We start from the raw sequence: 14772 nt of genomic DNA, 5'->3' as shown, positions 1-14772 counted from the left end.
GCACATGCATTGGCTCCATATGAAATCTGAGTGCGATAACATCGCTCCATTTGCTGTGGATGCGAGAAAAAGCGTGCAAGGGTGAGCCGAAAAGGATGGTGGCTTGACGCGTGCCCAGTGTTGGAGATGACGTGATAGAGTGCGCTAAGAAGGGGACGGGGGGGCATAGCTGAGCACGTGGTAACAGGATCAAGTGCACACTAGCGCGTGATAAGCCGGATTAAAAAAAAAAGGGGGGGGGGGGGGGCGTGCACACCACTCTCCTTGCTCTAATTTGGTCTCGGCTTCCCATACCTCTTTCCTCATCATATTTAACAGTAGCTAGTGATGCATTGGGCCTTTCCATTTGGCTCAGGTTTGTCCGAAAAGCAGCCCATGGAAGTGAGAAATGTTGTTCAAATTTGTGAGAGTATTTTTCTATACGAATTCATAAGACTTTGCCTGGGCCAGTAGAGCAGTTCGAATTATTTGTCATTTCGAATTAAGAGACTTCATATTATCGGGATTTCACTGTATGTATAAATCCGTGTCATCGTACTAATGCACCAACGCCATGGTTGCAGTGCAAACTTCATAAACAGAAACTTTATGCAGTTGACTTCCGTTAATTTCACCTTGATGGAACCAGCAGAATTCATGGAAATATCTGACAGGTCGAACTTAAAGAGAGACGCTGAGCGGAAACCCTAGAGGACTGCCACCTTTATTTGGCAGCATTTACTCGAATTTAAAATGACCCCCAACGTCATCTGCCACCCAGTTATTATTTTACGGGTTCAAAGTATGTTGAAATGTGCTCCCAAATAAATCTGACGTGCACCAGGAACTGCACAACTCATGCTGAGTGAGCTTAAATCAGAAGCTGAGAACTTGGGAAATAGGGGCACTCCACAAGGGGCTGTGCTCTCACCCATCCTATTCAATTTAGCAATGTCCAAGTTTGCAAGAAATCTGGAGAAAATTGAGGGTATGCATTATGTGGTATATGCCGACAACATAACCATATGGAGTGCCAAGGGTAATATAGGACAGACAGAGACCACATTACAGGAAAGTTGATATGTTATAGAGAACACACTAAAAGACATGGGCTTGAAATGCTCGGCAGCCAAATCAGAACTCTTGGTCATTAAACATCGCAGAAAAGGTCGTAAACCAAGAGGTTACATTCCGGAAGATGAGCCAAGAGTGTGCTTGTACACTCATGAAGGATCTGCAATCAGGCTAGTTGAAAAAATCAAGGTTCTTGGGTATCACATAGACAGAAACAATGCTAACCATAGAACAATACAACATATCTCGAGTAAAATAGATGAAGTCATTAGGTTATTAAGGAGAATTACCAATAGACACAGAGGCTTGGAAGAAGACGGCGCTTTGAGGCTAATACACGCCTTTGCTCTCTGTCACTTCACTATGTGGCTGGATTATTCAAATGGAAGCAGGCAGAACTTAACAAACTTAATGTGATGCTCAGGAAGCTCGTTAAAGTAGCCCTAGGGATACCCAGTAACGCTGCAACCGACAAACTCGTGAGTCTAGGGGTGCACAACATAATGGACGAAATCGTGGAAGCCCAACAGCTAGCGCAACACGAAAGAGTGACAAAATCACGAGCTGGCAGGAACATATTACAGGCAGTAGGTGCAGAACTAAATACATCAAGGAGCCCAATAGACGCTGAAGTAGAATTAAGGACTGACGTTTGGAACAAGATCAGAACCAACCCTCCCCCCCAGAAACATGCATCCAGAATATAATGTCGAAAGGAGAAAGGCAAGAGCTAAAGCACTCTTGCAGGAAATAGTGCAGCAGAACCAACTGGCAGCTATAGTTGATGCTGCCTGAATGATAGGTAAAGAAGCATATATGGCCATTGTCTCAAATTATCAAGGGAAAGTGCAAGACGCTATCACTATTTTTACCAAGGACCCCATGGTGGCGGAACAAGCGGCAATTGCTCTAGCCATCTGGAGTAATAAGTGGGCCTGCATTTACAGTGATTCGAAATCCGCTATAAAGTGTTTCGATAAAGGCTACGTAGCTGGAGTTGCAGCTTTTTGAAAACATTGGGATTATGAGAACTGAAATCCGATGGTTTCCTGCGCATATGGGAAAAGTGGACGAGACTCTCGTAAACCTCAATGAGGTTGCTCATGACTTCGCACGAGGAGTTGCTTACCATGACAGTCACAACCAAGCTGTTCACCATCAAGCCAGGAAATCTAGAGATTATTTAATAACATACAATGACATTACCAAACATTGCTATTTAGGACGCAGGCAATTCCCATTGCCACATTCAAAACTGAACAGGGCTCAGGCAGTCTCACTGGGCTTATTGCAAACGGGTACGTATCCCACACCGTACACCATCAATAAAATATATCCAGAGAGGGAGATTAAGGTGGACTGTAACGATTGTAATGGCATCATTGGAATCGGACATATGCTGGTGGGGTGTTCCGTGACACTCCCCAACCTTGTTGAAGAATGGACACAGTGGGAGAAAAGGATTCAAAGCCCATTGTTTCAGGACCAACTAAGGGCTGTCCAGAGGGCCCATAATGTCGCTGAAAGGCTTGGCCTGACAGTGCCAACGTGGCAGCCTTGGCTTAAGAAGTCGAGCCTCCTTACCTCATTACAATAAATGTTTTCACAAACACACACCAGGTTTTATTACAAAAAAAAATTTAGCATGCCTATAATGCCAAAAATCGAAAAAAATAACTAAGCATGCAGAATTTTACAATCACAGAATGAAAATTGATTTATATTTCATGTTAATCATTATCACTTTTTGACAGTCCTGTGATTGCTATTAGCTACAGTAGTCCTTTGCTGGGCACTGCATTTGATATTTGTATTTCTTGTATGATCGTTGCAACTATCGTTAATGGGATGGTGGCCTACGCCTAAACTAACCACTCTGCCAGCACGCCCTGCAATGCCCACAACACTCGGACATGCCAAAAATGCATCATGCAGGTCTGTTGCCACTGGCTTAGCATCTAAAATAATTTCTCTTTTGAATGAGCTTGCATAAAGAAAGCAGTGCATTGTCACATCCTGCCTATATTAAAACTTGTTCTGTCGCCATCTTGCGATACAGTAGTGACTGGCTCTGATGACAAGCTTAGCCACAGCATAGGCGTGGTTTTGCTTTCATATTGGATTGTAAGGTAGGCAATTCTTGGATCCACACTATATATATATATATATATATATTTAAAGGGGGTGCATGTTTCAGTTGGATAAATGCGACAAGCAGTCATTGTGAGCTACCTACCTTTTGCTTGAAACTTTGCCGGAGACAGGTGTAGAGATAACATGTTGTCAATACATTTGCTGTCCTCTAGCAACATCAAGGCAGGTACTGCTGTTATTGAGGTAGCTATTGGGTTTTAGCGTATGCATGTTGATTATTTAAGTGAAAATTATCAGCAAGGAACAATTTCGGGAAAAAAATAATAAATGCTTTTGTCCATAAATAAAGATGTAGGCGCTGTGGCCGGTACTCCAGTTCTTAGCAAATTGATCGGAAAAATTGAATTAACCAGAGTCAAAGTAATGAGTCTACTATTCTTCATTTTCTTCATTAATAACCAGTTTTTTTCCACCAAATACAAGGGGCCTCCCAGAAAAAAACAATACTCCACCAGACAGCTAAAGTAGTGCTGCTCCTCAGTGTGCAATCAAGTGGCCACAGATGTTCACCACACTGGTCTTTCTCAGCTCCCATAGTGTGCCATCGTGTAATTTAGGTTTAGACTGCACTCCATAACGAGTCAATATTAGAGCGACTGTTGTGAAATACTTGCTCATTCAGTTTGTGCTGTTTCTTTTCCAGATTCCCATGACTGCGATCAAAGAATAGCATCTGTTGAGAATACCTCACTCAAGCTGTAATGGAGACGTACCTGGCAGCAAGTCAGCAATTTTATTTTTTCATTCTCGCTAGGGTAAGGCACAGAGTTCACATCCAGGGTATGCTACGCAGTCTTATGGTAAAAAAGCCTTCCTGTCAGATTTTTTTATATATTCATGTTTTATTATTCTTTCATCTATATGAAGTTGCGGCGCAGCACCTGTGTAATTCACGACTCATATTCTTAACATTTCGGGCTTTGTTTTGCTCATTTGTGCTGACAGTGCTGTTTTTTCTTTGGTGTTTTAATGAGCATATGTGGCCTGTTGTGGTTATTTTTTGTTTCACTTCAGTTTGATTCTACTTCGATATCATCAAACATCAGCATTTCATGTTGGTTTCTTTCTTAGGAAGCCTGCACCAGGGATTTATGTTTATATGTAGCGGATGTAGCTACAGATCTCAGATTTGGTAGACTCCTAGAAGTGATGCTCAGATCTGTGAAACACACTTTTGAAGGTGTATTGAATGCGAAACTAAGTCTTCCATGCCAAGTTTAGCCGAGGCAGAAGTCGTGTAATGCAGTTTTTTTTATCTTTCTGGCCCCTCCCCCTTCAGTGATCTCCTTCCTTGTTGTTGCTGTCGGTATGTAAGCATTGTAGCAAATGCCGTCCTTTTTTTTTTTTTTAGTTGTGAATTTCATGAAATGGACTGAGGTATTGTTGCAAAGCCGAGTGTGGGTGCCAGCTTACTGGTATCGTTAGTCTGTTTGCCGAGGCTGAACATTTTTGACTGCCATGTAGAAGAATAGTAGATGCAGAATGTGTTACATGCCTAACATCTCAACATGGCCTGTTGTTGTGGTTTATCTGTCAACAGTAGTTAAACTTAAAGCACAATACAGAGATTGTGAGAGAGTGTGGAATGTTGTTCTCTTTCATACCCATTGCAAAAAGATGTTCATGTTGTCCTCGGGATAAATTATATGCAGTGTTGTTAGAAATGCTGGTGTCACTGTGTTGTTATAGGTTTGCACATTTGAATCCGAGGAATTTATATTTAATGCAGATAGTTGCTGAAAGTGATAGTGAACAGCAATCATCGCATGACTTGATAGGTGTTCTAAGACATCTGAGGGTCACAGTTCGTAATCAACAAAGCAGAGGCAAGCTAGTTTAGGAAAGGCAACCACAGCAGAACAAGTGCAAAGATGAAGAAAGGAAATGACTGAAGACAGCCAAACATTTTATTGTTATATGAGAGCCCAGCATTTGTTCTTTGTTTTTTTTCCCCTTCATCTGTATTGCATTATGTGCTCATTCTTATTTGAACAAGATGCCTCTGAAACGATGATCAAAGCTCTTTCTATAGTGTATAGAGTTGAGTCAGGCATCCTCTTGAGGACATACCTGTTGGAAAATGTTCACATTTGGAAATGGCTGTGACGATGTAAAGAGGTTCTGAGAATTTGTTGGCAACAGCATTTTGTTAAAGGAACGTGTTTGGCTTTGCACTTCAGAAAGCTGTGAGCATGTTAATGAACTGCAATGTGTACATATACATAGTTCAATTGTTTAAGAAGAGCTCTCATGGTCTGTGTGTTGCAGGAGAACAAACTATACCCTCCAGAGCATATCTTGCATTGTCAGAAACATTGGGTACATATTCACTAAGTTATTTTTACACATTCCGCCAAACAGTACACCTTTACATGGTAGGAACTTTTCACTATGTTTTAGAAAAACAAAATATTTTTCTTCCTCTTATTTGGGGGGAAAGCTTAATTTCAAAGTGCAATGTTTTGTAAGCAAGACACCGCTGTCTAGACATGCTCCGCTTAAATTTTGCTCCTTCCAGGCATCAAGCTTATTGGGCTCATCTCGGCCATACTATCAGTGTAGGTGTTGCTTAGTGGTATTGTGCCCATTTTATGCTGTGCGATGAAGATGCTGTTTGTATGCAAGGAATGGCTTTCTTATGGTTGCCGGTTGAGGTGGATAACCCATTACATGTGTGTCAGCGATGAGAACGGTTTCAGCATTGTGCAGTGTGAAATGGACAACACACCAATGCCAAGTAACCTTCAGGCAAAAAATATGACGGAGATGCATTTTAAGTGATAGGCCATGTTAGCCAGTAGTGTTTTGAGTTTTTTCAATTTATGGTGGAAGGTCTATATTTCATATTGTGTTGCTTTAGAAGTTTGGATCTTTTCAGAGTTGTGAGAACACGCACGATCGTTTTCTTGCTCATAGCATTAACATCACTGCACACGAATGCTAATTTTAAATGTGCTCCCTAGTTCAGCTTTGCTCAGTATTTGAGCACTGCTCTTTTTATGACACAGGGTGTATGAACTTTCTTAGTGGTTGCTGCAGGTGGTTCTTTTGTGGCAGCTATCACTGCAGCATCCATACCAATGAGTGTTGAGGCTTGATTATTTGTAAAGGTCAAGCATGGGGCAACAGAATCTGATTTGATTTAATCAAGACTTGTTTACGGCATGTATTTTAAGGTGGTTTGATTTTGATCTCTCTTCATGGGCTTGTGTGAATATTTACAATGGTTGTGAAGCTCCAAAAACATTGTTTTAAAGTGCTGTTGAACATGTGAACAAAGAGAACGAAATTAAATTACTATACTCTTAAGCAACCATGTTTTGTGTTCATGTACCTCATTGCATCAATGTTTTCAAGTTGCCAAATATTTGATTAATTGCCGTATGCTGCAAATTATTGCTAGCCATCACATTAGTGCAATCTGTATACTAGGTGCTGGTAGCTGGGGAATCGTGCTCCTTTTCAATGAAAACTATGAAATATTTGCAATCATCTGATTTTGCAAATAAATCAAACTCCAAATCTCAGTATGTTCGGTGAAAGAGAAGAAAGGGGGTTAACTGAGGGGCCCGATTTTTATTAGTCATATCATAAGAAGCCAACAAACACTGACACCAAGGACAACATAGGGGAAATTACTTGTGCTTGATAAATTAATGGAAATGAAAATGGATGAAAAAACAACTTGCCGCAGGTGGGAAACGATCCCACAACCTTCCCATTTCACGTGTGATGCTCTACCAACTGAGCGACTGCGGGGCCATTTCCCCATCCACTTTCTTGGGTATTTGTCTCCTAGTAGACAGTGGCGTAGCCAGAAATGTTTGGGGGGGGGGGGGGGGGGCTCACTTTGAAGCTCGGCCTCCTCCTTATAGAAATTATCGAGGGATGAAATACATTAAACATTAATAACAGCCGCGTTGCCATTGCCAAAGATCATGCAAACAAATTCTTGAACGCTACGCACTGTCAAGACAAGTAAAATATGTATTTTTTCATAAAAGAATATACTCGTAAGTCTCAAAAATTGTGCCCGTAACAGCTGATATCAATGCTTCTCTGTATATTTAAGAAGTAAAGCAAATATCTCACGAACTTTAAAACTATATCAATTTGAAACCAGCAAAGCAGTGCATGGCGCTGATATGAAAAATGCAAAGGTCATGAAATGAACAAGTTGAGGACAAATATTTTAAAAAAAGCTTTGTTAGCCTCCCTGCCTTTCTCACATTTACATCTCTCTCTCTCTCTGACATTCAAGAATCTTGTTTACATTTTTGTACGTATGCAACGACCAGGGAAAAATCTCACTGACGCTGACCTTTGTTAGAATGTATTGCGCAGGAGCAGCTGCCACCGGTCGTGTATTGTAATTGCTCCGAAATTATAGTCGCAATAGAAAGCAGAAGTTCTGCAAAATATGCGAGGGCGAGTCAAATGAAAGTGAGCCAATGCCAATATATCAATGCAAATTTTTACAAGCACTGCATGCTTAGATTGACCATCAAATTCACCCTGTACAAAGAACCTTGTATAAATAAATGAATGAATGAATGAGAATGTGACAAACGGGGTACTTTATTCAAAAGTAGTCTCCATGAGCATTTAGACATTTGTCCCGCTCACTAACGAGTTGCGTGATTCCCGTCTGATAAAACTCCTTGAGTTGCTGTTTCAAAAAATGTCTGTAACTGTCTTTCTCACGTCATCGTCTGACACAAATTTAATTCCCTTAAGCTGTTCTTTTTTTCAAATGCTCCAAAATGTGGAAGTTGCAAGGCGACAAGACTGGGATGTATGGCGGATTTTGAAGTGTTTCCCACTCGAACTTTGCCAGTTTCGTATTAACCACATCAGTGACGTGGGGACGGGCATTGTCGTGGCACAAGATGACCCCATTCCTCAATTTTCCACGTCGTTTGTTCTTGATTGCGACAAGCAGCCGATCCAACGTTTCACAATATCGGAAACGATTAATAGCCACTCCAGGTTTAGCGAATTCGATACAACAATGGCCCCTGACGATTGAAAAAAGAAGTCAACACCTTTCCGGCAGAAATGACGACATTTGCTTTTCTTGGGGGTGATGAATTCAAATCTTTCCACTGTAAGCTTTGCTGTCGTGTTTCAGGCTCGTAGTAGTGGCACCATGATTCGTCCCCGGTCACAACTGCAGATTGAAAGTGCTCACCCTCATCGTGATACCAGATTGGATCAGTCAAGAGCGCCGAATCTCTCCGCCTTCTGGTAGCAGTTCAAAATCTTAGGAATCTATTGCACACATGAGAGCCGATAACCGAGATGTTCATGAATTATGGTTTGACCCGAATCGTGACTCATGTTCACAAGCCCTGCCAATTCATCTATGCTTATCCTCCGTTCTTGTCTAGCCAGCCTTTGCAATTGTGTTGGGGGTGGTTGCACGATGGCTATGACCTGCATGGTCTTGGATCGGCTTTTCAACTTTCACGTCCTCCTTTGAACCATTTGCTCTAATGCTTCACAGTGGCCAATGAAATGCAATGTTCAAAGTACACTGCAGCCATACGGCGACTAATTTCTTTTGGGGAAACATCTTCATCTGTCAAAAACCTCATGACACCACTCTGTTCAACTTTTGGAGTGTACATTATGTCACACAAACATGTTAAACCCAGTGTATGATAGCGTTAAAGAACCTTGATCCTCACACCTGCATGTCACTTTTGTAAATAAGAGATGCCTCTGTGCGACGTGCATGCCTCGCAGATAATGAACCGAGCCATTATTGCGCAGGGTGGGTGGGCTCACTTTCATTTGGCTCGCCTTCGTACATTAGAAATGCGAAGATACAGTGGAATATACCAATGCGAAGTAACAGTTTGATAAAGGGAAAAAAAGTGTCACTGGAAACAAAGTTCACTGCACATATACACAAAACCTCTCAACAAGATATTTATATATACATATAAGTCTCCAATAAATATACGTATATAAGAAAAAGTCACTATATATGATGCCCCCGCAAGGGCACCTTGAGGGTCAAGGTGATGGTGCTTGGCGCCACCACGTACCCTTAGCCCCCATACCGAAGCTGTAATCCGCACCGGGGCAACAGGTTGTAAGGTGAAGGGTAGAAACCATGAACGGTGGCGGTTGGGGCCATGGTCAAGCCCCGGCCGACGGGCTTCCCCGTCTGTTTACCAGGTGGGGGGCTCCGGGACCTTCTTGTGTCTCTAAGGGTGAAACACAGGTGACACAATAGGGACCCTTAATCCATACATGCCGAATGGATTCTCAATTCCCCCTCTAAAAAAAACGATCGGAACTGGAAACGGTACTGCACCGAAGGAATCAAAGTTACAACTCAGAAATGTACTGAAAATTTTCCACAATTCCTGGTAGTTCACGCTGTTGAGCAAAACACTCCAGTGGCCACTCTATAAGTGTTTGTACTACAAAAGTGGCTAGTAGCTAACATAGGCGAAGAATATGAAGCAAAAAAATGGCCAGGCTTAGCTTGGTTAAGCCAAGAATGCGTTGCATATTGCGCGAGTTGGGGCCCAGCTTTTCCTCCGGCTGTTGTGACATCACGTCACGTGGTTGCGTTAAAGGTCAATGGTGGCTGCCCGGCCGTGCCCAAGGGCTGAACTGAGTGATTGCAATATGCAACGCATAAAAATAGAAGCAACTTAATAACAAGCATAGCAAACTTAAAAGAGAATAGACCAACATATGAGACGCGCAGCAATGAACAATGGCTCATACCCTCAATGGTGGCTGCCCGGCCGTGCCCAAGGGCTGAACTGAGTGATTGCAATATGCAACGCATAAAAACTGTCCTCAGGAGATCTGCTTGTAGAAGTCAAATCCAAAAAGCAGAGTGATGTGTTACTCGCACAAAAGAAGCTTGTTGACCTTAACGTTACTGTAACACCTCACAGAAGCCTGAGCAGTATTCAGGGAGTAATTTCTGAGCGGTTGCTAATGACAGAGAACAAAAATGAGCTCCTCGAGAATTTGCGAGACCAAGGAGTAACGTCCCTTCGCCGCATACGTAAATATAAGGCGCAACGGCGAAGAAAAAACACCTCACATCGTGCTAACATTCGGCAGCACTCGCTTGCCCGAGTCTGTCTGGGTTGCATTCATCAAGTGCCCAGTGCGCCCATACATCCCTAACCCTAGGAGATGTTTCAAATGCCAAAGGTATGGCCATGGCAGCAAAACATGTAGAGGCAAGGAGACCTGTGCCAAATGCGCCGAAACCGAACACAGCACTGACAACTGCCAAGCAAGTGAAACAAAGTGTGCAAATTGCAACGGTCCGCATGCAGCGTACTCGCGAACCTGTGAAGTATTCAAAAAAGAAAAACAAATAATCTAAAAGTACGAGAAAACATATCTTACCCCGAGGCAAGGAAAAAGTTCAGTCAAGAGACATCCAGGTCATATGTTGACGCCGTGCGCCGGGGGGCCGAGCAGCGTCTGGTGACAGTGGGCACACAGTACACCATTGTTGATGTGTGCCTGCCCCGTCCCCCACCCGAACGGCACTCCGGTGTCGGCACCATTGACATCCCGGAGGTGCACCTGACGGCGACCTCTGGCACAACCAAAGTTAGTGGGAGTGGCGACACACCACTCCAACTTCAGGCCTCTGCCCAGGCAGGGCCATCCACAACTCTGACAGGTGCAGCCAAGGCTGCCATACTATCACGCAAAAAAGGCTCGCTGTACCCTGAGCCGGTAGGCCACATGGCTTCCCCCCATTGGGAGAAGCCACAAATCCGTACCTCGCTGGAGGCGATTGATATAAGCAGTAGTCCACCTCCGCAGCAGCAGCGGTGCAACTCCCTTGATTACAAAAAGGGAGGAAAAACTCTAATAACGGGCCCCACAAAACAGGGAACATAGGTTTTGAAATACATCCGTCAAAGTTATTAGATATGGCGTTCCTAATTCACCGGAACTGTCGAGCCATAATAAAGAACTACGGTGAGATAAAAGATATTCTTGCTGTATATTCCCCGGTTGTTTTGTGTCTCCAGGAGACAAACTTAGGATCAAAACATAAAAATATTTTAAGTAAATATAAAGTCTTTCGTCACGACCGAGAGCAAGCAAATAGGCTCTCTGGAGGTACTGCCATAGTTGTTCAAAGCAGTGTGGCTACTCGTGAAGTCAAGCTTCAGACTACATTCGAAGCCGTTGCAGTATCTGTAGTACGCTTTAAAACAATTACAGTATGCTCCGTATATATCCAACCACACCTGATAGTAACACTCCATGACATAGAAGACCTTTTAAAACAATTACCAGAGCCATATCTGTTAGTCGGTGATTTTAATGCTCACTCCAATTTGTGAGGAAACGAAAAAACGGACACTAGAGGCTGTATTTTAGAAGATTTTATTCTCTGCAATAATATATGCCTGCTCAACAGGGGCAAACACACATACTGCTCTCCAAGCTCCGGAAAATGGAGCTGCATAGATTTGTCTCTTACATCGCCTTCTGTTTTTAATGCTTTTAAATGGGATGTCTTGGACAACCCGTATGGTAGCGATCATTTACCTGTTCTTATCAACCTAACATCATCTCCGCAAATCATTCCTACAAAACCATGACGTTGGAAGCTCCATTTGGCCGACTGGGCGCTGTTTCAAGAAAATGCCAGCTTAGAAAAAATAGATCCACATAACTTAGGTATAGATGAACTTAATGAAATTGTCACAAACTGCATTATTTCTGCCGTGCTCCTGGCCATACCTCAATCTTCTAGAGTGGTGAAACAAAACCACAAAACCTGGTATACAAAAGAATGTAGATTAGCAAAAAAGAAACAGAACAAAGCATGGGGAAGCTTTCGAAGGTACCCCATGCAGAAAAATCTCATAAACTTTAAAGTGGCAAGAGCACAAGCCCGATATATCCGCCGTAGAACCGAAAAGACTTCGTGGCAAAATTACGTGACTTCCATAAATAGCTCAACCACATCAAAAGAAACGTGGGAGAAGGTACGAAAGATAGATGGTAAATGCTCCCCTTTCACACTTCCCCTTCTAACAGCCCCTGTTATACAGACAAACATAGAAGAACAGGCAGACATTTGGTGAATATTTTTCGGCAGTTACCAGCTCATCAAACTACACAGAATCATTTCTTACGTACAAAAACACAGCCGAGAAACAAAGACTCCCTACAAGTGGATATACAAATGAACCATATAATAAATTATTTACAGTTCAAGAAATCAACACAATCTTGACCGCTGGTAAACAGACTGCACTCGGCCCTGACAGAATACTCTATCAAATGCTGTCCCACCTCTCTGAACCTGCCGTAGAGGCACTCTTAGTTTTTTTAATAAGGTTTGGGTATCGGGTAAACTACCCGAAGCCTGGAAGAAGGCCATCATCGTTCCATTTTTAAAGCCCGAAAAACCACCAACCTCTCCCAGTAGTTACAGGCCCATAGCGCTCACCAGCTGCCTTGTAAAATCCTTTGAAAGTATCGTGAATATGAGATTAACCTTCGTGCTAGAAGCTCGTGAGCTTCTCGATGTCCATCAGTGCGGTTTCAAAAAGGCATGCTCCATAACAGACCACCTCGTCCGTCTTGAAAATACTGTTCGTGAAGCCTTTATACACAAACAGCAATGTCTTGCTGTTCTTTTTTTTTCGATTTAGAGAAAGCTTATGACACAACCCGGAGGTACGGAATTCTTCGTGATTTGGCTGAACTTGGCATTTGTGGCAGGATGCTGAACTGCCTAAAAGACTTCCTGTCAAACCGTTCACTCCATGTACGCCTCAGTTAAACCCTGTCGAGAATTTTCATTCAAGAAAATGGAGTGCCCCAGGGGAGTGTTTTAAGCACGACCCTCTTTGTTGTTAAAATGAATTCAATCAGTAAAATAACTCCAAGGTCATTATGTATTCAATCTATGTCGACGACCTTCAGATAGCTTGCACGTCCTCAAACATACCAACATGCGAAAGACAAGTTCATTTAACAATAAATAAACTTTCAACGTGGGCTGACCGAAATGGTTTCCGGTTCTCCCCGCAGAAAACAGTGGCCATCCTTTTCTCACTCAAACGTGGCCTACAGACAGATCCTGGACTACACCTGAACGAAGCGCAATTGCCGGTAAAAAGTGAACACAAATTTCTGGGCATAACTTTTGACAGAAAACTGACCTTCTTGCCACACATAAAGAACCTGAAGAAGAAAACTTCCCAATCATTAAACATATTAAACGTGCTTTCACATAAACGCTGGGGGGCTGATAGGACCTCCCTTTTACACATCTACCGCAGTATAGTTCGCTCTTGCCTCGATTATGGGTGCATAGTATACAACTCAGGTCTGCGCCTTCCAAGTGGGGCATACAGGACATCACCCATAAACAGTCTACATGTCGAATGTAACGAACCAGCCCTCGCAGATAGAAGAGCCATGCTCACATGTGCATATGTCCTAAAAACCCGTTCAATACCAAAACATCTCTGCTACTCCACAGTTACGAAGTGCCCGTCTATGCAGCTTTTTAACAACAAACCGAATGCGACGAGACCCCTTATTCTCCGATTTGAAGAAATTGGCCAGGAATTAGGTATTCTAGACACACTGCCTGATGTTGCCCAGAGACCCGAACCACTGCCACCTTGGCACACCTTTCCCAGTGTAGGTGACTACACACTGACACAATTTCATAAAAAGCAAACCTCACGTGAACATATAATACAAGAATTTTCGGCGCTAGACGAAAAGTATCAAGAATACACAGCATTTTATACTGACTGTTCTAAAACATCACTTTACGTCGGAAGTGCTGCAGTGCAAGATAAATGGGAAAAGGTTGTTGCCTCAGTGCATGTCAATTTTCTCAGCTGAATGTTATGCCATTTCGGTGGCTGTATCAAAAATAGTCGAAATGAACATTCAAAACGGCATTATCTACACGGACTTGCTGAGTGCAATCACAGCACTGAAAGCCAGAAACGTAAGGGGACCTGTAAGAGGAAATATAATCCATAACATAATAACTGCTCAAACACAAGGACACGAAATTAAGCTCTGTTGGATACCAAGCCATCATGGAATTAGAGGCAACGAGAGCGCTGACGCGTGCACTGCTCAAGCCTTCCATAATGATGTCAGTACTGTAAATATAGCCTATGCAGATTGCATGAAGTTAGTAAAAAAATAAGCTTAAAGAAAAATGGCAGTGTACATGGGATAGTGAAGATAATAACAAACTACATTTAGTAAACCCTATTTTTGGAGAATGGTGATCATGCAGGCATCAGGAACACTTTATAGAAGTAATTTTATGCCGCCTGCGCATCGGACACACACACCTAACACATAACTTTCTACTGACAAAACAAGACAAACCCTTATGTGAGAAATGTGGAGATGAATTCACTGTAAATCACATTTTACAACTCGAACGGCTAAGGAAAAAATATTTTACTGTATTTTACAATGAACGCATTCCCTTCCATCCTAGTCTACTTTTAGGAGATAACCCACATGTAGGAACTTCATCTGTTTTTAGTTTTTTGAAAGACGCAG

At 42.6% G+C, this 14772-nt stretch overlaps 1 protein-coding gene across 5 annotated transcripts in view; it reads left to right on the top strand.

Moving 5' to 3' along the window:
* Window positions 1-6516, top strand: part of LOC142571438 (putative sodium-dependent multivitamin transporter) — a 94238-nt gene extending 87722 nt beyond the window's left edge. For all 5 annotated transcript variants that reach the window (XR_012825878.1, XR_012825879.1, XR_012825877.1 and 2 more), the window contains one exon: window positions 3851-6516. Coding sequence is in view for 2 of the 5 variants with exons in the window: in XM_075679787.1 (XP_075535902.1) it covers window positions 3851-3877 (27 nt within the window). In the remaining 3 variants the exon portion in view is untranslated. The remainder of the gene's footprint in view (window positions 1-3850) is intronic.
* The last annotated feature ends 8256 nt before the right edge of the window (window positions 6517-14772 follow it).

The sequence above is a fragment of the Dermacentor variabilis genome, chromosome 2, assembly GCF_050947875.1.
Source record: "Dermacentor variabilis isolate Ectoservices chromosome 2, ASM5094787v1, whole genome shotgun sequence".
NCBI classification, from domain to species: domain Eukaryota; kingdom Metazoa; phylum Arthropoda; class Arachnida; order Ixodida; family Ixodidae; genus Dermacentor; species Dermacentor variabilis.
This window is presented reverse-complemented; position numbering and strand designations above follow the sequence as displayed.